This window comes from Acomys russatus, unplaced genomic scaffold (assembly GCF_903995435.1).
Source record: "Acomys russatus unplaced genomic scaffold, mAcoRus1.1, whole genome shotgun sequence".
Taxonomy (NCBI): domain Eukaryota; kingdom Metazoa; phylum Chordata; class Mammalia; order Rodentia; family Muridae; genus Acomys; species Acomys russatus.
In genome coordinates, this window is record NW_026131404.1 from 8,414 (window position 1) to 33,838 (window position 25,425).

The following is a 25,425-nucleotide window of genomic DNA, read 5'->3' on the forward strand; positions in this document are numbered from 1 at the left end:
GGCCTTGCCTCAGCAGAAATCCCCCCTCGGGACGCCCCGTCCCCCATGTGACTGGGATGGGGCATGGATGGGCCCCTTCACCAAACAGAGGCTTCTACATCCAAACCCCACAGGTGCCAGTTCAGGCCACTTCATCCTGGGAGTCTCTGCCTTTCCAGCCTTATAGAGAGAGAGGCGCACTGGGAGGTGGGTCCTAGATGGGTATGGCTGACCATCCTCTGAGAAGAAGGAGGCTCCTGGGGCAGGAGGGTATCCTGGCCTGGGGTGCGGGGCGGCGGGGGTTGATTGGCTACTACGGAACTCTGTTGTATTGCTGGACAGTTGGGACAGGGATCAGAGAGGAGCCTTAGCTCACCTCACTAGTTAGGGAAGCGCCATCACAAAGAAGTATGCCCAAGGTAAATCTGCGAGGTGACACCAGGGTCTTCACTTCCAAATGGGGCTGGATGAGGCCCCAGAAGGCGAGGCCAGAGGCCAGGGACAGGTCATGAGGGCTGCAGGGGTTGGGAAGGGTAAGTGGGACAGCTTATGGGCTGGGGGTGTGGCCCTGCTGACTGAGTAAGCCCCAGTGAGACTCCAGCATTAGGTGCCTCGTTTTATGGGGGCATGGCCCAGGATTTCCCCATCCGAGGGTTGGGAAAGCAGCAGAGGGTACTGACCTTGGGTGGTAGGTGGATTGGGGAACTCCGGTTTCAGACAGGGAAATGGGACGGCAGGCCAGGACACTGGTGACATCCTCTTGCCCTCTCACTGCTCCTGTACAGTGCAAAGACTGCTGCCCACACCCTGTGGAGTCCTGGTCCCTGTTCTCATTGCTATCCTGTAATCCGTCCCGGCATCTGAAGTTCCAGGCATCCTTTCTAGCCCAAGAAGGTCCTGGCCAGGATGGACACTGACGGCGCCGGCATGGGCTCAAGGCAGAATCCAAATCTCCCATCAGATGACACCCAGAAGTCAGATGCAGTCACTCCAGGTAAAGAAACAACACAGAAACAGATGGGCTCCTGTAGGGCTGTGTCCAGGGGACATCCTAAAATCTCTCGGAAGGTGGAACAGTGAGTGGATGCGTTTCATGGACGTTTCTTGGAAAAGCAGGAGCTTCCAGATACTGATAAGTTTTCTCAAGCTTGTTTGTGGATTTAGGTTCCCTTACCTGACATCCCCACTCCACAGGAACCCTGCAATGCTCACAAGGCGGCTCTTTCTAGTCAACATGCCTCTCTGGGAGCACATGGGTCCCAGGGACTGTCTGGAAGGTGTGTAGAGGTGCCTGCAAAAGCTGCTCCCATGGTCAGGGCTATTTAGAGGAGCGCAGTGTGTGTGTGTCTGTGTGTGTGTGTAGGAGTGAGTACGTATATGTGAGTGTGGTGATTGTGTGCATGATTTCTTTAAAAAGTAGCAGTAGCTGTTGGTGACTATGGGTTCTAGAAGCCCCTTGGTGAAGCTGTTTCCTGTGGGGGATGATGAGAACGGCATACTTTGTCTCACAATATCTTCCCCTTTGTCTTTAATACAGCCAATGAAGAAGTCCTTGATGTCAGTAGGGAGGACTTTCCTTCCTCGGGAACAAAAGGGCAACAGGCCAGGTGATACTTCAAAAACAAAAACGAAAACAAAAACAAAAAAATAAACAAAACCTAACCCATTCATAAAATACATTTAGAAGAGTCAGGCTGGAGAGATGGCGCAGTGGAAGAGTGCTGGGTGTACAGAAACCAGACCCTGAGTTCATATCCGCAGGACCAGTGCACACCTTTCAGGCCCAGGGCGTGGGGGGTGGCAGAGGCAGGAGGGTTGCAGGTGCTTCCTCACCGCCAGGCAGCCCAACAGGATAAACTGAGACGTGAGGAAAGAAAGAAAGAGACGCAGCTGTAAGTGAGATGTGTGCACATCATGAGCGTGTTGGGCCCGTGGAGCTCAAAGGCCCCAAAACACTCACCCTGCAGTCAGCTGGTCAGATGTTCAGTGTGGTAGAAAATGATAATCCCACGCCCACAGCAGGCGGCAAGTCCTGTCAGAGACCTTGTCTGACAGGGGTAAGGTGGAGACGGGTAGAGGAGGACACCCCACTTCTATCTCTAACGGCGTTACACGTGCACACATGCCCTTCCCTTGCATGCAAAGAAATCTAGAAAAGTCAGTGTCCACTCTTGAACCGTGAACTGAGTGTAGGCCGTGTGGCCCACTCTACTTCCTTCACTCACAAAACAAAAGTAGCCTTCTGTACAGACTGAAGTAAAAATTTAATATCATTTTTTCTTTTTTGGGAGGAAGGAAATACAGGATTTATTTGAAGAATTTGAAGGTATGTTCTAGGAGAGGGACACTAGGAATTTGAGGAAACGGTTTGACACAAAGAAATGAAAGGCGAGCAAGCTATTACTTGGGAGAGAAGAGACATGTGTTGGGTGCCTTGTTCTCACACACGAAGTGTCAAAGTTGTGTTCATCACATTGCCAGCTCTCTACTTCACGTTCGTTTTCGGTTGGAAGAACATGGCGCCTGCGGTGTAAAGACTCTTACTGCCTCGCTGTGAGATATTGACACCTCGGATGAGCTGATGTGTCTTCCAGGGGTTTATTCACCCAAGGGACACATCTGTTTTTAAGACCACATTTTTGCTTCACTGATTTGTACTCTAGACCAGTTCTTTTGTGTGTGTGTTGGGGGGGGTGGGTTGTGAGTGCCAAGACCTCTTAAGTGCCTGCCCACTATTTCATGTGCAACAAATAGCACACACAGTGGAAAGCTGAAGTCAGCACTGGTAGCCTGCGACCACTGTATGATCAGTCTGAGTCCCGCTTTAAATGGCTTTCAGAAGTTAGTCACGTGAACCGTTAAAGGAATTGCAAACTGAGGACAGGCTGGGAGAGCTCCAGAATTTTCTGAGGGAAAGTTCCATGTAGACACTCTTCAGGACTCTGGTTAGGGGTGGGGCTGGGTGGGAGAGCTCCTGCCTACTGTGCTCAAGACTCCAGGTTCCATCCCCAGTCACCGCAGACCTTCCCACAGATCAGTGTGGGGTTTCTCCCCCTTTAAATGATCCACGATCTCTACCTCATCCGGTCTGTCTACAAGCCACGATGGCTACAATAATAACGGCGCTGGCATTAATTACTCATCTGTGAGCCTTTGGAGATTTCTGTTAATGGACTGCTTTTGTGTTTTTGTGTAAAGTGGCCCAAGAGTCCCTGTGAACGCGTCCTTGAGGTGAAGTGTGCCTAGTATGTTGGTTAAGGTTACACTTTGTAGACGGGGTCTCGGTTAACGAAGCTACACGGTGACTTGATACACTTTTTGCTAAGTCCCCTCCATGCTGTTTTCTATGGAATACACAGACACTAAAGTGCAACTGTCCCATTTCACATTAAGGTCATCAGCCACTGGAATCCCTGACTGAAGGAGAGGAGGCAGACAGTCTTTCTATTGACGTAGCATTTCCATGTATTGATGACAAGCTTCTCTCCAGCACCACCGAGGTAGCTTTGTGGGAATGCTTACGAGATTGCATTTCAATACAGGGCCCATTCAGAACTTTCTTCATGGAAACAGAGAAGGATTCAGAGCCATCCTCACCGCGTCTTTCCAAGCCATGGAGCAGAAGGTGGAGGATGTTCTAAAACTCCAGTGTGAGCAAAGGTAAGGTTGTGGCTTCTTGGTGCTTTGATCCCAGGCCCGTTGACGGTTGCTTAGTTAAGGAGGATGGCAAGAGGTCGAGGACCAGCCATGAGGCCCACTGGCTCTGTTGGAAAGTGTATTCGTCTTGGTTTTTCTATAGAATAGACTTCCTTTTGTGTGATACCCTCAAATCGTGGTAACTGAAGTCAGCCGTGTTTCCTAAGGACGAAATAAGGTGTCTGGGCACAGCGCAGCCAAATCCATGTAGAAGTAAGGGAGGTTGGGTGTGGCATGCACATGCTGGGTGCAGTGAGCTTGGAACCCTCAAAGCATTGACCCCAGCAGTGGATCGACAGTTCAGTGCAATAGGAAGTGAAATTCTCTCTCACCTGCGCTGTTGGTCAGAATTCAAGAGCGGTGTTCGCTACACTTCCGTAAGGAAGTCCTCACTGGCGTGAACGCGAGGAAGACTGGGGAGGCCTCTGGAGAATTCTATGATGGTAGTGGCTGTGCATCCCCATCAGAGCAGCTGCTCAGAAGGAGAAAGTAAGGGAGAAGCTGTGCTTGTCAGGAAGACGGATGCTTGTGGGATACTGGGGCAATACCGACTGTAATTCTCCCAGAGATTTCTGGCCCTAGGAGCTGCGAAGCGACTTCTCTCTCGACCAAGGAGGAGCAGATGCCTTTAGTGAAAGACCACAGAATCCACCTCATTTCCCTTTTCCCTGTCAGAATGTTAAAGGGGGGAAAACCACAGAGGACCTTTTCCACCTCTGTCCATCCATAGAGTTAGGGAGGGCAAGTCAGTCGGGCTTTCAGGGCAATTTCCTCATGCTGTGCAGGAATATCTCACACACTGTTGTCTTTTATAGGGAGACACTTTATGAAGACTATTCTCTTCAGATCCTGAGTTTGAATAGGAAGTTAACCGCAGATGCACATCAAGTCAAGAAGCAGGCAGAAAATCTCGCTGTGAGTATCAGGCTTAGCTGGGAAGGAGTCCCTTGTGTGAGCATCGCCAAGTCAGGATGGAAAGAGACAGGACATGAGCTCAGGCAGACAAGTAGAGTTTTGCCTGTGGTGAGGAGACTTGACGTGAACTGAGTTTGTGAAAACATACCTTTCAAACAAACTTTACAAGGTCCGTCAATTAAATGTGGCCTACTGCCTAATGTCATCTGTCTGCCACACGAAGACTGGATGCTTAGCACGAATACAGCTTAATTCGCCGTGGTTTATGTATTTCATCCCTTGTGTGGATAGGAGTAACCGAGAGTGTTTTGGGTTTCAAATGTCTTGTGCGTGTAGTATGTGCACCGGCAGAGATACAGAAGGTGTCCGGTATGGTTAAGGAGCTTGTCCTGTGATTTCCTTCATGTATACCATGGGAAAACTGTTCTTGGAAGCTTTTGATCTAAGAAGCATGAAATTGTTTCAGACTTGCTGGGAACAAGTCCTCTAATTGCACCCTCTGCCTTGGCATTGCACACCTCTTGGAACAAAAAACATGGCCCCTTGCCGTGTAGAGGTGTGTTATCCATCACCTGGGTTTGCGCGTGGGTTGTCTCACTGTGGTGTGGTGTGGTGCGTGGAATCATTGAGGACAGGGTGTGTTCAGCATCTCCCACTCGCTGCACGTGGACTTGCATTCCTCCACAGTGATTGAGAACTTCCCCTCTGGGCTCAGCTTACTTGCTCAACTTTGCCTTATCTGGGGGAACTTCCCACAAGCTCTCCCACGGTGTTCCACCCTGTGGGAGCAGGAAGGTCCTTGCACCCTCAGACCTCCAGGGAAACCAGGAACATTAAGCAAGGAGAGTTGCCTCTTCAGTGGGAAAGGTGTAAAGCCTGCCATTCCATCCAGAAATCTGGGAACTGGAGGCGATAAAAGAGCCAGGTGCTCTGAGTTAGCTGATGGGCCGGGCCATATTCAAGCCCCTAAAGCCAGGCCCGGAGATGGATAGTCATCTAAATGACACTTGGAGCCTGGAGCTCGCTGAGTTCCCACAACCGGGAATGGAGGTATCAAATAGTCTAAATGGCCCATATGATATCTGTGCAATCAAGGGCTCCCCCAGGCTCCTACTACCAGGACCCGAGAGATATCTAATGACCCTGAATGGCCCTTATGCTATCTGTAACGGCAGGCGCTCCCCCAACCAGCGACCTGAGATACCCAATAGTCCCAGTGACCCTTTTCTTTCCCACTAAATATCCTAAGTGCCTGACTTGATGATGTGTTGCTGTCCGTTTCTTCTATTTATATGCCGTAGGTCAAATATATATATATATATATATATATATATTTTTTTTTTTTTTTTTACTTTTCTTCGCTGTGTACATAATAAGCCCACCTATTTGAAACCCATACCATAGATAACTGTTCTATAGGAAGGGGGGACCTTTAAAACAGTAGTTGGTGTACTGGAAAGATTTGCAACATACAATGAAGAGACGGGTCTGGGTGAGCAGAGAGAGACTTTTAAAAAGAATTATTAATTTTTAATTTATGTGTGTATCTGTGTTTTGCTTGGAAATGGACCCAGGTCCTCTGCAAGAGAGACAAGTGCTCTTAAACATTAAGGTTATTCACAAGCCTCCAACGAGGCTTTCAAATGATAGGCCTTCCTTATACAATCCCATTTTCTTGTTGTTGTTGTTGTTTTCTTGCTGTTGCTGTTGTCACCAACAGGCTGGTGTCCCTACATTTTCCTTTGGGCATGAGGTGTCAGTGGGGCAGGAGGGTGTTGGTGGCCTAGGTAAATGAAAACGGGTGGGAGTGATGTCGTGGGCACCCACAGGCTGGATTCCCTAGCTTTTCCTTTGGCCAGGAATTAGGTGTGGAAGGTGGGGGACCAAGGGTGAGGTGAGCCTAGGTGAAGGAACACAGCGGGGTGGGGGTACTCCTGGGCGACCCACAGGCTGGTTTCCCTAGCTTCTCTGTTGGGCAGTTGGTTCGAGTGGAAGGTGGCATCTGAGGGTGAGGTAGGGCTTGGTGGAGTTACACTTTGTGTGGCAGTGCTTCTGTGTGACCCTCAGGCAGATTGCTGACAAAGGGTGGGTAGGCCTAGTAGAATGCAGGACTCAAGTGCTGCTGGGTGACAGCCAGGCCAGTGTCCCTGGCTTTATCTTTGGGCAGGTGTTAGGAGTGGAATGTCAGGGGGGAGGGTGATTTGCTCCTAGGTGAGAAACACAGGGGGGTGGGAGTGCTTCTGGGTGACCCACAGGAGGGTTTCCCTAGCTTTTCCTTTGGTCAGCATGTGGGAATGGAAGGTGGGTTCGGGGCGGGGGGAGGGGCGGCATTGTGGGCCTAGTTGGGTGGGAACTGTGCTGGGTGACCCATAGCCTGTTTAGTGTCAGAGGGTGAAGACACCTTAGATGTGACTCCTAAGGGATAGCAAGCCAAGTTCTGCTCTTTCGTTAGGGTGGTTGCCCTCACAGCTGTCCTGAAGCACTTGTGTCCTTTTCCCAATGCTTCGGTTCCGGCTCCAGACAGCTACACACTGCTGTTTTTGATATGTGCTGAGGAGTCACATTCACGTTCTCATGCTTTCAGAGCAAGCGTTATTTCCCAGAGCCATCCTCCCATGCTCATATTTGGTTAGTTCTAATTCATCCTTAACTTGGTAGCCCTTGGTATAAGTGGTGCCGAGAGTATATTCCCTTGGTAAAATAAAGTTTATCTCATGGGAAAGCCTGTCTGCCTAGGTCACTCATACCTCCCAGGGTTTTGCCATCAATGTTCTATACTGCTTTTGGATGCTGACAGCAAGAAAGCCACCAGACCTTGGACCTGGACCATAAGCCAAAACAATCCTGTTCCTCACAGCCAGCACCAACTGTGGTACTGTGTTATTGCAGTAAGACACAGGGTAAGGCACTGACTTCATGAAATCCATTGGTTTTGTACCATATGCCCCGTTGGCCATGTAGCACCTGGCTTCTCTGTACAGGTGGTGTTACTCGGGCCTAGGTAGGGTGACAAGGGAAAAAGCACTTAGGAAAATTGGAATGCTACCCTGCCGGATGTGCTGGGTGTGTTAAGCCAGTGTTCAGTGTATGACACAATCTTTCTGAAAGCAAACATGGATGGATCCAGGAAATATAGGGAAGTGTGGAATTGGTCTTGTATCACTTAATACTCAGTTGGAAAAAAGTCTGTGCTACTTGCTCAGTCGTACTGGGTTATGCAGTTTAATAGCTCTAGTTTCCAAGCCAAGAATCTTTAAGGGAATACAATTATAGCTTTAGCGAATTGGATTTCTCAGGATACTGAGCTGAAAGACAGAAAGGGACTCCAGTATTGGCTGGGAAGATGTATCTTGATTGCACAGGGGCAATTGTGGTGTGGTTTATTGTGAAAGCAATGAGAAGCCCGGTTTGGAAACAGAGGACCTATCCTAAAGACTTTTGAGTAGCCTCTTGCCGACAACTTCTGGGATAATGGGAAGATGCCCGTGCAGCCCAAAAGAGGCAGGGTCACCTCATCAGGAAGAACCCAGGCTGGCCAAGTGTGCAGAAGGTAAAGTAAATCCCTCCTCTCCAAGTAGCACCCTCACACCCATCCCTGTGCCCTTCCCATCTCCTAAGGAACAGCCAGAGAAGCAAGGCCATGCTTTTCTCAAACTAAAGCTTTAATAAGAATGCAAGCAACCAGGGTGCCCAGCTAAGCAAGGCTGACTGTGAGAAGACTGGGTGGGATGAACTGATGGAGTGTGATGGATAGAAGGGGCAGGCAGATGGGCTGGTGGGGAACTCAGAGCCAGGAGACAGCAAGGGCAGCGGCAGCGAAGGCAGCAGGGAAGGCGGCAACGGTGGGGGCAAAGGGCAACTGAGGCAGAGGCTCCTAGCTAGGGACCACTGTGGCCCTGGCGACTCCTGTGGGCCTCAGGCGGGGCCACCTGGGAGATGGTGATGGATTGGAGCAGTTGTCCAAGCAGGGCGTTGCTGTAGACAGCAGCCTCCAGCAGCTGCGGGGTGATGAGCCTCTGGGCCCTTCTGCTTTGGGCCTCACCTCTTGCCTGCTCCAGTAGACTGCGCACCAGGAACTCCAGGATGGCGGTCAGGAAGAGGGGCGCCCTTTTGCTCAGCCGCGGGCCATGGGCGCCCTCCCGAAGCTGGTGTTCCACCAGGCTCACGGACAAGGTCAGCTGGGCTCTGGAGTTGCGGGAGCTGCGAGACGAAGCCCCTTGACGAAGGCTGGTCTGCATGGCTCAGGGCATGCTGGCCTCTGAGTGAGACCTCACAGGTCCGCTGGCTCCACCTGGCTGCTGCGCTAGGCTGGGTGGGCCATTGGGCTGTGGGCCTCCAGGGAGGGACCCGATGGATGATGCCAAGGCCCAATGGTCCTCCTCTGCTCCTGGTGGCGCATCCTAGTGACCTCTCTCTCATTGGTCGCAGCCGGGTCCCGCTAGGGCACTCGTGCTGCAGATATGGCAAGGTTCCTGGCATGCCCTCGCTAGGGGCACAGAGGTCCCCTTGACACCTCTGTTGCCAGAGGAACCTTCTAGGAAATAAGATGCCCGCCGGGGATGGGGGTGGGGAAAGGGGTGCGGGGTTGGGATGGGGGGGTGGGATGGGTAGTGCTGGGAAGGGGGGCGGCATCTGAGTGTTGCCCTGGAGAACCAATCCTTCGCTATTTCCGGCTTCTATGGTACTTTCCCCGCCCCTACCCGTGAAGCATGTACTCCCTTTCCCTCTCCCCAGTACTCCTGGCACCTCTGCAGACCTGAGGCCATTCCCCCGGTTTTGCGTGTGGAGACTCAAAGTCAGCACCCCGAGCAAGTGTCCCACACCAAGCTACAGCTTTGCGGGTCTCCGGTGCCCAGGAGCCACTAATCTGCCTTCTGCCAAGGCGGCTGGTGCTGGAGCTGGACAGGCCCTGCAGGTGGAATCACTCGGTAATGGGTAGCCTCTTTTGGGTACCCGTGTCTGCCCCTTTCACTTAGCGTCCTTGATTCAACACGTTTCCCACAAGGGACACAAGTTTCTTGGGGCTCCCCCACGCAGCCGCTTGAACCAGGGCTCCTACATTCCTCTCCACAGCCGAAAAATAGGGCCGAAAACACAGCGTCATTCGCTACTTCAAACTCCTCATACGAAGCACTTTTGCAACATGGTGGACTACAGTGGTGAGCAGAAATGAATCCTTCTGAGAGTTGCCTCTGTCTGGGTATCTCGTCACAGCGACGGGGAAATCACTTAAAAGGTAACCCATGGAATTGTAGCCTTCTCACACGCTAGGTCCCACCATGAGGAGAATTCTTTGAAAATAATTTCAGAAAAGGAACACTTGCAATCATATACACATTGATTTTGACAGACTTTTCCTTTAACGAGTTTATCAGGACATACCCTACTCAAAGGTGCTTTAAATTAGCTGTTGTTAACACACGTGTTTATACATGTACTTCAGTGCTCTCTTTTATTTATTTATTTATTTATTTATTTATTTATTTATTTATTTATATTCGAGTCAGAGTTTCCCTGTGTAATAGCCTTGGCTGTCCTGGACTCGCTTTTCAGACCAGGCTGGCCTAGAACTCACCGTGATCCTCCTGCCTCTGCCTCCTGAGTCCTGGGATTAAAGGTGTGGGCCAACACTGCCAGGCTTAGTGCTCTTCTTGAAAACTCTACTTCATTTGGGGTCTTTAGGCCTCAATCTCCCTTCCAACCTCTCACTGCTATCTGGAAGAGAGGAGGTTACTAGGGAGTGGGGGCCCCTTTACTTCTTCTGGCTGTTTGAGGTCGAATGGTCTTTGGGGCTATTCCGATCTCTGCCACAGTAGACACAGCCAGCCAGCAGTCTCCTAAAGGCCACTGCGATTCTCTGCTCCAAACCACCACACCGTCCGTCCAACTCTGGTCTCTTCCTACTGCCATGGGCCAGAGGCCGATACCACCTGCCTCGCCAGGCTCTCTCTGGGCTCTCATGTATATCCCCAGAGCCTTAGACCACGCCCCTCTCCATGCAACCAGAGGAGGAAGGCCTCACCAGGTGGCTAAAGCCGCTCTCACCAGGAGAAGGTTAGCAGCTCTGTGCAAACTGAAATCCCACACCTGGGATTAAAACAAAAACATATTTACATAACACAGCTGAAATTACAAAGAAACCAAAACTCCCACTACAATAAATAAGGAAGGAATTGCTTTTACTTCATTTTGAACTATTACAGTTCGTCCAAATGACTAACCAGAACTTGAACAAAGCATGTGTGAGTTATCACATTCGTATGCAAATAATTATAAGCTTGCACCTGGTAGAGATCTCCCTGCTTGAGGAGAACTTGCCAAGTTGCACATCAGTAGCTAATTCCTATGTGCTATACACTCGGGCCCTATCTTCCAAATTCTGAAAAGGCAGTCCATACAAAAATCAAGTATACTCAGCAGGTTGACAACAACAACAAAATGGGATTGCATAAGGAAGGCCTATCATTTGAAAGCCTCATTGGTGGCTTGTGAGACACCTTATTGTTTAAGGGCACTTGTCTCTCTTGCAGAGGACCTGGGTCCATTTCCAAAAAACACAGATACACACATAAAATAAAACTTAATCTCTCTCTCTCTCGGTGTGTGTGTGTGTTGTATGGGTGTGTGGGTGTGTGTCTCCTACTGTCTAGGTCTCTCACTCTCTTTCTTTCTTCATTGTGTGTTTTGAATCTTTCCAGTACACCAATTACTGTTTTAAAGGTCACCCTTTCCTATAGAACAATGATCTATGGTTTGGGTTTCAATTGGGTGCATTTATTATGTACATAGCAAACAAAAGTAAATATATATATATTTATATATAAAAAATATACATATATGTATGTATATATAAATGATCTACGGCATATAAATAGCAGAAACGGACAGCAACACATCATGAAATCAGGCACTTAGGATATTTAGTCGAAAAGAGTAAGGCAGCCTGGTTAAGAGAACAGAGGTAACATCGTTAAACTTGGCATTTAATACACCCACCAGGAATGATTGGAAAGACCTGCTGAAACAGGCTGGAGTTACAGATCAAGAGGGTCCTGGGCAGAACATCCTTCCCACAGACCAGTTTCCATGTTACAGGCACTTTATACCGTGAGGGGGTCAAACGTGCTGTTACTATAGTAACCCTTGTTGGGCATGCTTCCCCTTGTAGCTATCTTAGGGATGCACGCGTTGTTTGTGTTGTTTTGGTTTTTTGTTTTTCAGGTTTCTCTGTGTAGCCCAGGCTGCCCTGGACTCGCCCTGTAGACCAGGCTGGCCATGAACTCACAGAGACCCGCCTGCCTCTCTGCGTGCTGAGTGCTGGGGTGATAGGTGTGCACCACCCCTGCACGCGGTGGTCAAAGGCGCTGGGTTAAGGACGCATGCTTTTAAGCACCCACTGCTGTTTGTTGCTCCCCTTTTTCCCTGTCACAGAGGCAGGGTATCTAAATCAAGGGTCTCAGAGGACACTTGACATAAGCATGGTGGAGTCTGGCCTAAGAGGGGCTACCTGACTGTCAGTGCTGGCTCTCAACAACCACAGGCAGCCCTTGACAATTTGCCAATATAGTATATATTACGCACTTACAACAAGCAGTGAGCCCTGAAGGTCAAAGCCATCTCAATATCACATCAATTTAGAATACCGGCAGTATGCGAATAGGCTGGAGACGCAAACAAAATGTGTGGAACACAACTATTTCTGTCTCCCTATCCGCAATAGGTTTTCTAAGCATGCTCTGTGTTAACAGATACCATAAGAACACGAGCGTTTCTTAACGATACTTTAACACCTCGTTATGAAAGTCTTAGTGAGTTTTCACTTACTTTTTGAAAATGATTTATTTATGTATGTGAGTGCTCTGTCTGCATGTACACCCACATGGCAGATCACAGTACAAATGATGGCTGTGAGCCACCATGTGGTTGCTGGGAATTGAACTCAGGACCTAGGCAAGAGCAGACAGTGCTCTTAACTGTGGAGACATCTCTCCAGCCCTTTGCCTTACTTTTATTTTTTTAAATTAATCTTTTGCCAGTTTCATAAACTCACTCACCATGACCTAATTCAGTAAACACATTCTTTATTCTGGACCATCTAAAATCGTTGAAACGGATCCTGAAATACACTTGACAGATATAGAAAGAAAAATATGTAATGAATATTCAGGGGGGAACAGAGGGCTCAAGCCCATTTTTTTTTTATATATATGTGTATGTCTATAAAAGATAGTTTGGAACTGGGAAGATGGCCCAGCGATGAAGAGTGGTTACAATGCTTGCAGGAGACCTGAGTTTGGTTTTCAGCACCCACTTCAGGTGGCTCACAGTCACCAGCAACTACAATTCCAGGGTAATGGCCATCCACAGGAATCCAAATGAACCTGCGCAGACACACACACACAGAAAGACACAGACAATAACAAAAAAATGAATACTAAAATGAACCTTGTGCTCCTCGACACTGCTAAAATTTAATCTCAAGGTGATTTTACTATTCACAATAATTTAGCCCAGTGGCAATACGAGAATAGGCTGGAGATTTTCATAGGAAACTGTCATTTGGTAGGAAATTTTCCTTTTCACCGGTATTAGAAGCACACATATGTTCATTCTCCAGGGTGTGAAAATCACCAGTGAGAGGCCGGCATAGCTTGCCAATGCAGAATCACTAGCCAATAAGTATAACAGAATGAAGTGCATGCACTCTGTGCCTGGGAAAAGATGGCAAAAGTTCTATACCATACAGATACTATTCCTGTGTGAACAGTGGCTTGTGGCCTCAGTGAAATACAAGCTCCGAAAGTTTACCACAATAGGTAAATTTGCTTTCATTTACCACTTGGCTATGGTCCTCAGGGCTTTAAATAAAGTTGGTACTTAGTAGGGTCAGGTCCTCTAGTCATGGTCCAAAGAGAGGCCGCCTTAGGAGAGGCAGACAATCTGTCGCCCCCACCGAAGTGCACAAGCACAGCCGACTCATACCCCCATAGCCTTGGTGCGTAGGAGAAGGCCGAGTCTGCACAGCAACAGGGTCCACCTTCTCCCCACTTTCTCTGGGCCTGGGTTTCCCGTTGTCTGTTACCTCCCACGTTCAGGATGCCCCTCTGGCCTACACAACGTCCTCAGCTCTGGTTTGACATGTGCCGATGAGTCTGTGCTGAGGTCCGCACACTGGAAATGATAGGGCTTAGAAGCCTTACCAGCTGTGGGGCTCTAGTGTGCTTTGGAGGAGCCCTGAAAGAATTCGACTGTGCTTGCATAAAAATGCAGTGAGCCCATGCATTGTTTACCCCTCAGGTCACCAGCAGTGTGGATGCAGCAAAGGGCGAGCTTGGCACACAGCAGAACAGAGTTGACACCTTCTTAACTGCTGACTCAGGCACTTTCGTTTTCCCCAGGAAGCTTCGCTTGCATTTCTGCACAAACAGGGCCATGACCCTTTTTGCAGGGCATGCCCAACTGGCACAGAAGGGAGCCCGATGAGAAGGGTTAGCTCCCCTCTGACACAGACGTTCGGCCTGTGTCCAAACATCTCCACACCTGCATCACTTCCCTGAAAACCTGCTTCTGTGGAGGAGCAAAGAACGCAGCTCTGGTCTGCGTCCTCTGCAAGGCCATGTGCTATAGCCCTTCTTCGTATGGTCCACACTGTGCAGTGTGACAGATGTGCTGTCACTACCCAGGGCTGACTCTCAGCTGTGTGCCCAGCACCCTGGCCACTTCATAACTGGGTAATTAGTTTCCTCTCGCTCCTGATCTGTAAAATTCGCCAACTCACATGCCCTCACCTGCTGTCTGTGATGTCACCTATGGATGACACTTTTGCATGTCACCTTGTTTGCATAGAAGAGAGAGTGGTGAGGAGGTGGTCTCTGCAGGTGTCACTGCAGGCAGTGGAACACTCAGAAAACAAGTAAGAAGAGAAACTCAGTTGAGCTGGGCAGTGGTGGCACACACCTTTAATACCAGCACTCTGGAGGCAGAGGCAGGCAGATCACTGTGAGTTCGGGGCCAGCCTGGTCTACAAACTAAGTCCAGGACAGCCTAGGCTGTTACACAGAGAAACTCTGTCTCGAAAACCAAAACCAACAAAACAACAACAACTCCCTGCCCCCAAATACTCAGCACAAGGTTGAGATTGACTTTGTCAACCAGGATCAAACTTCAGGGAGTCTGACACCAGGCAATGTGTTTACTGTCAGTATATTTAAAAACTGTGTATTGAGGGAAAGTATTTTGTGGAGTAACCCAGTCCCTAGTACACAAGGAAGTGTAATTACATAGAAACTCCACCCAGGGTACATGGCATTTCTTCCAAGAAGATGGCTTCTGAGCTTAGGCTCCCTATACTAGCTTAGGGGCCTCGGGGGTGGGGCGGGGCAGATCTGTCCTTGTCTCATTTATACAGTGAAGCTTACAAGCATACAGCTTAGAAGTCATTTGTGCCGTTACATATCCCCGGTCCTGGTTATGGGAGCCTGGGGGAGCCCTTCCCTGTACAGGTACTTTAAGGGCCCCTTAGACTATTAGGTATCTCCACTCCTGGTTGTCTGAGTCATGGGGGGAGAGCGAGGGTGGAGCTCTGCCTATACTGAGGTACTGATAGAATAACAGCCATGTAAATTATTGGGTATCCCTGGCCCTGGTTGTGGGAGCTTGGGGAGCTCCAGGATATGAGGATAACCTAAGGGTCGTTTTAGATTGCTAGGCATCTCAGGGCTTCACTGTGGGAGCTTTAGGGAGCCCCAATGTACAGGGTTATCGGGCTATAGGGATTCTAAGGTCCTAGTTTCGGGAGCTTAGGGGAGCCCCTGGCTGGACAGATAATTTAAAGGTAAATTAGACTGGTGGTTGTAGCTAGGGGGAAGCCCAGGCTGTACAGATATTGTAAGGGTCATTTAGACTATTAGGTATCTGCCATGCTTGTTGTGGGAAGTTGTTGGGGGGGGGCCCCTTGCTGTACAGATAATCCAAAAGTCGTTAAAACTATTCTGTATCTCGGGTCTTGCTTTTCAGAGCTCGGGGGAGCCCTTGACTGTACAGATGACAGATGGGGTCCTTTAGACTACTAGGTATCTTCACTGCTTGTTGTGGAAGCTTGGAAGAGCCCCTGGCTGTACAGGTATCTTGAGGATCATTTAGACGGTTGGGTACATTCCTGGTCGTGGCTGTGTGACCCTGGGATGTCCCTTGCTGGACAGATGACGCAAGGCTTATTGAGACTATGAGGTATCTCTGGGACCGGTTGTGGGAGCGTGGCATGGGGCCTGCCTCTACAAAGAACCTAAGGGTCCTTTGTAGTCTTTGTTGGATCTCTCCAGTCATGGCTGTAGGAGCTTGGGTTGGAAGGCTTTTGCCTGCACAGATGATCTAAGGGTCATGTAGACTGTTAGCTATCTCAGGTCCTGGTTGTGAGACCTAGGGGAGGTGGGGTACCTGCTTGTACAGACAATGTAAGGGTCACTTGGGGTTATGAGGTATCTCGGGTCTTGGTGTTTGGAGCTTAGGGGAGCCCTCGGATCCGTAATCACCTAAGGGTCATTTAGACTATTAGGAATCTGCAATCCTCCTTGCATGTGCTCCTGGGAGCCCCCTGGCTGTGCAGGTACTGCAAGGGTCACTGGGACTATTAGGGATATCAGGTCCCTGGTTGGGGGAGCGCCTGCCTGTACAGATAGCATAAGGGCCATTCAGGATCATTAGGTATCTCTCGGGTATGAGCCTGAGGGAGCCCTTGATTGCACAGATATCATATGGGCCATTTAGACTATTCGATACCTCCATTCCCGGTTGTGGGAACTCAGCGAGCTCCAGGCTGCAAGTGTCATTTAGATGACTATCCATCTCCGGGCCTGGCTTTAGGGGCTTGAATATGGCCCGGCCCATCAGCTAACTCAGAGCACCTGGCTCTTTTATCGCCTCCAGTTCCCAGATTTCTGGATGGAATGGCAGGCTTTACACCTTTCCCACTGAAGAGGCAACTCTCCTTGCTTAACGTTCCTGGTTTCCCTGGAGGTCTGAGGGTGCAAGGACCTTCCTGCTCCCACAGGGTGGAACACCATGGGAGAGCTTGTGGGAAGTTCCCCCAGATAAGGCAAAGTTGAGCAAGTAAGCTGAGCCCAGAGGGGAAGGTCTCAATCACTGTGGACGAATGCAAGTCCACGTGCAGCAAGTGGGAGATGCTGAACACACCCTGTCCTCAATGATTCCACGCACCACACCACACCACAGTGAGACAACCCACGCGCAAACCCAGGTGATGGATAACACACCTCTACACGGCAAGGGGCCGTGTTTTTTGTTCCAAGAGGTGTGAAATGCCAAGGCAGAGGGTGCAATTAGAGGACTCGTTCCCAGCAAGTCTGAAACAATTTCATGCTTATTAGATCAAAAGTTTCCAAGAACAGTTTTCCCATGGTATACATGAAGGAAATCACAGGACAAGCTCCTTAACCATACCGGACACCTTCTGTATCTCTGCCGGTGCACATACTACACGCACAAGACATTTGAAACCCAAAACACTCTGGTTACTCCTATCCATACAAGGGATGAAATACATAAACCATGGCGAATTAAGCAGTATTCGTGCTAAGGATCCAGTCTTCGTGTGACAGACAGATGACATTAGGCAGTAGGCCACATTTAATTGATGGACCTTGTAAAGTTTGTTTGTAAGGTATGTTTTCACAAACTCACGTCACGTCACTCATGTCTGTCTTACCAGGGCAGTTTAATGGCGTCTACCAGTCCAGCCACTCTCGAGGCACAGACTTTTAAAGCATACAGAGCACAGTCACTTAGGAAGCTTAAGGTCATTTCCATAGGCTCCAAGACGGAACAAATTTAAGAGCAGAATGTAAGGGGAGAACTGCCTCTTCTCCGGTCATTTCCCTGTGGAGATGACAAGGATGGACCATGCACTCTTTGGGCCTGCTAACTGGGGAAAGCATTGCTGAGGTATGAGAACCCAGCCTACAGGCATCAATGCACTGCCGACTGGTAACTGTGGCACTACCGAGGAAACCTGCCATTACTACGGAGGAGGGCTGGACCTTCCAACAGACACCTTTGCACTGCCGTCACACAAATCCTTGGGTTTATTTGGGTTTTAACAGAAAGCGGTGCCTTTGGGAACAGAAGAACCCAGGAAGATGGAGTTGCTGAAGCTGCAAGCTGCACCACAAGCGGCTTCACCAGGCTGGTTTCCGCTCCCCTCACAAGGGCTCTTGTTCCTCAAAGGATTATGAGAATAACAGGTCCAGGAGGGACTGTTGAGCAGCAGCAGCACTCTCTTGCTGGCGCTGTCAAGTACAAGGGCATATTAAACGGGTTTAAAGCAAATAGCGCCTGTCCACCCTCGTGTTGTATGGGAAAGACTCGGTACTCACGTTGACCATCAGCAGTTTCATTTCCAAGGTGTCTATGAGACGCCTCAGCTCTTCAGCCACGGAATTTCCCCGAGAGTCCCTCAGCAACTCAAGTTTCTAAAGTGAAGAGACAGGTGCAGAAATCAGCCCCGGTCACCTTGGCTTACAAATGCGAAGAGCAACATCTATAAGGGAGCAAAGGCGGTAAAGGAGACGGTATGATCACCCCAAAACTAGCACACGCCATGTGCAACGTGAAGACCAAAATGCCCACCAAAGCGGCACAGACACTGCCACTTCCCAATGCCCTGGTACACGTTCAAGTCAGGAGCTGTTAGGCATGGGGGCGGCCCAGGGCAAGGGTGCTTGCCTAACATGTGTGAGACGCTGGACCGCCTCACCCGGCACAGCAAGAAGAAAAGCAAGCAGAGACAAATGAAAGCAGACAACATGAGGCAGCAGCCCATTTACCGCTATTCTTTGCCAGGCAGAATACCCCGCCCGGTACTATGACTACTGCACCCCTGAAATTAAAAATCAAGGTCTCCAACCACACCCCTACCGCCGCCCACAGTTCCTTTTTCAGAGAGAGCACACACCACATCTAAGCGGTTTTGTTAAATACAGTGGAGAGATGATGAAACTTTGCAGGATCTCTTCCACAGTCTGGTGATGCGGAACAACACCGAGACCTTAACCTTGGAATGGGCAGGCAGGTTTCTGGGCCACCGAGTTGTCAAAAGAATGACATTTCAGCAGGAACAGACACTGGCAGTGCTGGCTGTCTGAAGGGACAATCAGAAGAGAGCTAGGGTCGAATCCTTTCCACTCAGTTGTTTTGGGTCATCTTAATTACTCTGGATGATCAAAGTTTTAGCCGCAACTTGAACAAGCCAATTCACATCAAGTAAGTCTGAACAAAACCACAGAATGCTGCATCTAATTCTTTTGTCCATAGCTATGCGCCTTGCAGACAGCATGGGCGAACCTGCTTAGGAGGAACTTACGAAGCCGGGCCTACTACACAGGGTAACTCTCGATTCACAATCTCCCAGTCTCCCGCTTACTTTTCCCACTGGGTACCACATCTGGAAGCCGTCTTACATTCACAACTGCTCTCAAGGCTGAGGGGTCAATAGAGACTGCCCCGTTCTTCCCGTGAGAACCTCAGCATTATCTCCTCAGAGCGACCTTCTGCATTGTTTTCCCGTGCCTCAGGTGTGTAGGAATTGAACTGGTGAATAAAGTCAAGGGTCCTGCAGCACTGACTGCAGCCTACCCTGTGTTTCTGACTTAAGCCCTGCCACACTTTCTTATTTCCCTTCTTTTATTTCTCAGTCCTCGCTCCCTGATCTAGGGTTTGTTGGGTACTGTCAGAGCGGCCTCTGGCAGGGAAGACAGTTTCAGCGGACGAGGAACGGGCTCCAGAAGCATAAAGAGCCAGCTTGAGCTCCCCAGCACACGTATTAAAAGCCAGGCCTGCACCTGGGGCACATCGAAGTGACACACAGAACTGGGTGGGGCACGGCAGGCAGATCCTTGGGGACCTGGAGAACAGCCAGGCAAACCATAGTGCTGAGCTCAAGGACCACTGAGCCATCCTGTCTCAAAAAGATACGATGGAGCCAGGCATAGTGGTACAGGCCTTTAATCCCAGTACTCGGAGGGCAGAGGCAGGCAGGAGGATCTCTGTGAGTCTGAGTCCAGCCCTGGAGTACCTAGTGAGTCCCAGGGGAGCCAGAAGTACATCGCAAGAAAAAAAAAAGAGGAAATAAAAAAGATGAAAGATATGATGAAGAGTGACTGAAGGTGCCCAGAGCTGACTTGTGGCCTACACACATACATGCACATTGAAACATGCACTGTGAGACAGGATGAGGCGATCTGAAAAGCACTGATGCCTTATACAATACGAACAACCCTGGATGAGGTTACCAAGGCAGCAGTTGCTGCTTCTAATGCGTCTCCTAACCACAAGTGAATCCTAAAACTAAAGACCCATTTTGTACTTAGGTTTACAGGGAACATGGAACAGGAGGATAATGCTGGAAGGTGTTTACAGGTGACTTTCCAAAGGTGGCGACCAAAGCACGGAGGGAATGCCAGAATATTCCATGTCCCCCGTGTACAGGTTGCTTTGTCAGAATGTACAACAGACCTCCAAGTATTGCTCGCACAGTGATTTAAATTCCTCCATCCTCTCCTTCTGAAGGGTCAGGGATTGGTGAACCAACTTCCGTTGCTCCATAAACATAGTCTGCAAACACAGACAGCAAAAGGTGTAAAGAGCAATTCAGGGGGAAACAGAAAGCTTACGGAAACTCAATTCTGTATCCTATTTCTGCAAAAGAGACGGAATGAAACGACTGTCAGAGTTTTCCAGTTAACACGATGGACGGATGTACATGAGACACGTAACGGGAAGACCACTCATTGGACGGGAAGGGTCCCCACCTAACAGTATTCTAAACATTCCTGTGAGTTCCGGAAGACTTGAAAACTCGGCCATCAGGGGCCTCCGGATCTGGTGAACTCTCTGTATGTACAGAATTGACCTTGAGCGTCCCCATCTTTTGTCACTCCAGCACACAGGAGCCCACTCCCTTTACTCCTTTCCAGCAAGGGCAGAGCCAACAGTAAGATGCTTAACAGGGATCGAGTCTATAAGACTTGCTTCAGATACTGTTCTGGACCAATATAGGAAGACACATCGAAGGGAACCTTTTGGACCAATTCTGTGAGATAGGGGCTTTTTAAGTATCTCTCCTTCCACACCTGGGAACCTGGGGCCCTACACTGTTTTCCCGAGTCGGCACAACTAGCAAGGGGCTGGACTGTGTGACTGCGCTGCAATAGTTGGCATTTCAGAGGCCAAGCTTCTGACCACCTGGCTGGATGGTGCCTCCAATCCCCCTCGGGAATCCGGCCTCTGCTTCTCCATTTTGGGAAGCCAGAATCTTCAGGACGGCAGCCCCGTCCATGGCCAGGAAGAGGGAGCCCTCATGGACAGCACTGTTCAGAGTCCAGTAGCTATGCCCCCCACCCATGGCCTCTCTAAACCTCAGTCCCATCTCCGGTTTAAAGGCGAGTCAGTTGTCATCACACCTCCTCTTCCATCTTGGCCTGAAGCCTTCCCCCTCTTCTCCTATGGGACTGGGCTGGTCTGACCTGCAATGCAGCCTCTGAAAGCTGAGTCTCCACCTGCTCTGCCACAGCCACACTGACTGCTCCCAGGCTTCATCCCAGTTCACTGTGTCAGAAGGCTGTGTGGGCCTGCTGCTCCTGGGTGTCCTCACATCTTGGATCATGAAGGGCTCACCCCCTCAGCATACTCTCCCATACCTTCCCCTGAACTCTCTCTAAGCAGTGACAGCTCAGACCCCCAACTCCACACACACTCCACCCCCACGATGGCTCCTCACTCAACTACACACACACACAAACAAACACACACACACACACACACTCCACCCCCACACTGGCTCCTCACTCAGTCATCTCTCTGCAGAAAAGGAACATGTCTCTCTCCTCACCACAGACAACACCCTGCTTGTCTGCCTGAGCTCATGTCCTGTCTCTTTCCATCCTGACTTGGCGATGCTGACACAAGGGACTCCTTCCCAGCTAAGCCAGATACTCACAGCGAGATTTTCTGCCTGCTTCTTGACTTGATGTGCATCTGCGGTTAACTTCCTATTCAAACTCAGGATCTGAAGAGAATAGTCTTCATAAAGTTTCTGCCTATAAAAGACAACAGTGTGTGAGATACTCCTGCACAGCATGAGGAAATTGCCCTGAAAGCCCGACTGACTTGCCCTCCCTAACTCTATGGATGGACAGAGGTGGAAAGGTTCCTCTGTGGTTTTCCTCCCTTTAACATTTTGACAGGGAAAAGGGAAATGAGGTGGATTCTGTGGTCTTTCACTAACGGCATCTGCTCCTCCTTGGTCGAGAGAGAAGTCGCTTCGCAGCTCCTAGGGCCAGAATTTTGCAGAGGCCTCCCTAGTCTTCCTCGCGTTCACGCCAGTGAGGATTTCCTTATGGAAGTGTGGCAAACACCGCTCTTGAATTCTGAACAACAGCGCAGGTGAGAGAGAATTTCACTTCCTATTGCACTGAACTGCCGATCCACTGCTGGGGTCAATGCTTTGAGGGTTCCAAGCTCACTGCACCCAGCATGTGCATGCCACACCCAACCTCCCTTACTGCTACATGGATTCAGCTGCGCTGTGCCCAGACACCTTATTTCGTCCTTAGGAAACACGGCTGACTTCAGTTACCACGATTTGAGGGTATCACACAAAAGGAAGTCTATTCTATAGAAAAACAAAGACGAATACACTTTCCAACAGAGCCAGTGGGCCTCATGGCTGGTCCTCGACCTCTTGCCATCCTCCTTAACTAAGCAACCGTCAACGGGCCTGGGATCAAAGCACCAAGAAGCCACAACCTTACCTTTGCTCACACTGGAGTTTTAGAACATCCTCCACCTTCTGCTCCATGGCTTGGAAAGACGCGGTGAGGATGGCTCTGAATCCTTCTCTGTTTCCATGACGAAAGTTCTGAATGGGCCCTGTATTGAAATGCAATCTCATAAGCATTCCCACAAAGCTACCTCGGTGGTGCTGGAGAGACGCTTGTCATCAATACATGGAAATGCTACGTCAATGGAAAGACTGTCTGCCTCCTCTCCTTCAGCCAGCGATTCCAGTGGCTTATGACCTTAATGTGAAATGGGACAGTTGCATTTTACTGTCTGTGTATTCCATAGAAAACAGCATGGAGGGGACTTAGCAAAAAGTGTATCAAGTCACCGTGTAGCTTCGTTAACCGAGACCCCGTCTACAAAGTGTAACCTTAACCAACATTCTAGGCACACTTCAGCTCAAGGACACGTTCATAGGGACTCCTGGGATACTTTACACAAAAGTACAAAAGCAGTCCATTAACAGAAATCTCCAAAGGCTCACAGATGAGTAATTAATGCCAGCGCCGTTATTATTGTAGCCATCGTGGCTTGTAGACAGATCAGATGAGGTAGAGATCCTGGATCATTTAAAGGGGGAGAAAGCCCACACTGATCTGTGGGAAGGTCTGCAGTGACTGGGGATGGAACCTGGAGTCTTGAGCACAGTAGGCAGGAGCTCTCCCACCCAGCCCCACCCCTAACCAGAGTCCTGAAGAGTGTCTACATGGAACTTTCCCTCAGAAAATTCTGGAGCTCTCCCAGCCTGTCCTCAGTTTGCAATTCCTTTAACAGTTCATGTGACAAACGTCTGAATGCCATTTAAAGCAGGACTCAGTCTGATCATACAGTGGTCGCAGGCTACCAGTGCTGACTTCAGCTTTCCACTCTGTGTGCTATTTGTTGCACATGAAACAGTGGGCAGCCACTTAAGAGGTCTTGGCACTCACAACCCCCCGCCCCCAACACACACACAAAAGAACTGGTCTAGAGTACAAATCAGTGAAGCAAAAATGTGGTATTAAAAACAGATACGTCCCTCGGGTGAATAAACCCCAGAAAGACACATCAGCTCATCCGAGGTGTAAATATCTCACAGCGAGGCAGTAAGAGTCTTTACACCACAGGCGCCATGTTCTTCCAACCGAAAACGAACGTGAAGTAGAGAGCTGGCAATGTGATGAACACAACTTTGATACTGCGTGTGTGAGAACAAGGCACCCAACACACGTCTCTTGTCTGCCAAGTAATAGCTTGCTCGCCTTTCACTTCTTTGTGTCAAACCGTTTCCTCAAATTCCTAGTGTCCCTCTCCTAGAACATACCTTCAAATTCTTCAAATAAATCCTGTATTTCCTTCCTGCCAAAAAAAAAAATGATATTAAATTTTTACTTCAGTCTGTACAGAAGGCTAGTTTTGTTGTGTGAGGGGAGGAAGTGGAGTGGGCCACGAGGCCTACACTCAGTTCACGGTTCAAGAGTGGACACCGACTTTTCTAGATTTCTTTGCATGCAAGGGAAGGGCATGTGCGCACGTGTGATGCAGTCAGAGATAGAAGTGGGGTGTCCTCCTCTACCCGTCTCCACCTTACCCCTGTCAGACAAGGTCTCTGACAGGACTTGCCGCCTGCTGTGGGCGTGGGATTATCATTTTCTACCACACTGAACATCTGACCAGCTGACTGCAGGGTGAGTGTTTTGGGGCCTCTGAGCTCCACGGGCCCAGGACGCTGATGGCCTGCACACATCTCACTTACTGCTGAGTCTCTTTCTTTCTTTCCTCATGTCTCAGTTTATCCTGTTGGGCTGCCTGGCGGTGAGGAAGCACCTGCAACCCTCCTGCCTCTGCCACCCCCCACGCCCTGGGCCTGAAAGGTGTGCATTGGTCCTGCGGATATGAACTCAGGGTCTGGTTTCTGTACACCCAGCACTCTTCCACTGCGCCATCTCTCCAGCCTGACTCTTCTAAATGTATTTTATGAATGGGTTTGGTTTACTTTTTTTGTTTTTTCTTTTTCTTTTTCTTTTTGAAGTATCACCTGGCATGTTGCCCTTCTGTTCCCGAGGAAGGAACGTCCTCCCTACTGGCATCAAGGACTTCTTCATTGGCTGTATTAAAGACAAAGGGGAAGATATTGTGAGACAAAGTGTGCCGTTCTCATCATCCCCCACAGGAAACAGCTTCACCAAGGGGTTTCTAGAACCCATAGTCACCAACAACTACTGCCACTTTTTAAAGAAAGCATGCACACAAACAATCACCACACTCACATATACGTACTCACTCATACACACACACACACACACACACACACACACACACACACACACACACACACTGCCCTGACCCTGGGAGCAGCTTGTGCAGGCACCTCTACACACCTTTCAGACAGTCCCTGGGACCCATGTGCTCCCAGAGAGGCATGTTGACTAGAAAGAGCCGCCTCCTGAGCCTTGCAGGGTTCCTGTGGAGTGGGGATGTCAGGTAGGGGAACCTAAATCCACAAACAAGCTTGAGAAACCTTATCAGCATCTGGAAGCTCCTGCTTTTCCGACAAATGTCCATGTAACACATCCACTCAGTGTTCTACCTTCCGAGAGATTTGAGGATGTCCCCTGTGGTGGACACAGCCCTACAGGAGCCCTTCTTTTTCTGTCTTGTTTCGTTACCTGGAGCCAATACATCTGGGTTCTGGGTGTCATCTGATGGGAGATTTGGATTCTGCCTTGAGCCCATGCCGGCGCCGTCAGTGTCCATCCTGGCCAGTATCTTCTTGGGCTAGAAAGGATGCCTGGAACTTCAGATGCCGGAAGGGATTACAGAATAGCAATGGGAACAAGGACCAGGACCCCACAGGGTGTGGGCAGCAGTCTTGGCACTGTACAGGAGCAGTGAGAGGGCAAGAGGATGTCACCAGTGTCCTGGCCTGCCATCCCATTTCCCTGTCTGAACCCGGAGCTCCCCAATCCACCTACCACCCAAGGTCAGTACCCTCTGTTG

The 25,425-nt window shown here is 49.6% G+C and overlaps 2 protein-coding genes across 2 annotated transcripts; both read right to left on the minus strand.

The window, feature by feature from the left end:
• Window positions 1-8,468: 8,468 nt before the first annotated feature.
• Window positions 8,469-8,828, minus strand: LOC127186175 (histone H2A-Bbd type 2/3-like). The gene has a single exon (XM_051142651.1). It carries the CDS (start codon window positions 8,826-8,828, stop codon window positions 8,469-8,471), a length of 360 nt encoding a protein of 119 aa, XP_050998608.1.
• Window positions 8,829-17,834: 9,006 nt separating this feature from the next.
• LOC127186163 (X-linked lymphocyte-regulated protein 3A-like) lies at window positions 17,835-25,182 on the minus strand. Its single transcript, XM_051142636.1, has 8 exons — window positions 25,095-25,182; window positions 24,464-24,533; window positions 23,750-23,784; window positions 22,416-22,533; window positions 21,602-21,701; window positions 20,119-20,217; window positions 17,982-18,077; window positions 17,835-17,894 (listed from the first exon to the last, which is right to left on the minus strand). Exons 1-8 carry the CDS (start codon window positions 25,180-25,182, stop codon window positions 17,835-17,837), a joined length of 666 nt encoding a protein of 221 aa, XP_050998593.1.
• Window positions 25,183-25,425: the final 243 nt, after the last annotated feature.

Excerpts from the sequence above, each read along its gene's own strand:
- LOC127186175 (XM_051142651.1), bottom strand. The coding sequence starts at position 8,828 with ATGCAGACCAGCCTTCGTCAAGGGGCTTCGTCTCGCAGCTCCCGCAAC.
- LOC127186163 (XM_051142636.1), bottom strand. The coding sequence starts at position 25,182 with ATGGACACTGACGGCGCCGGCATGGGCTCAAGGCAGAATCCAAATCTC. Across the intron at positions 24,534-25,094 it reads CCCAGATGTATTGGCTCCAG|CCAATGAAGAAGTCCTTGAT; the intron begins GTAACGAAACAA and ends TCTTTAATACAG. Across the intron at positions 22,534-23,749 it reads TTTATTTGAAGAATTTGAAG|GGCCCATTCAGAACTTTCGT; the intron begins GTATGTTCTAGG and ends ATTTCAATACAG.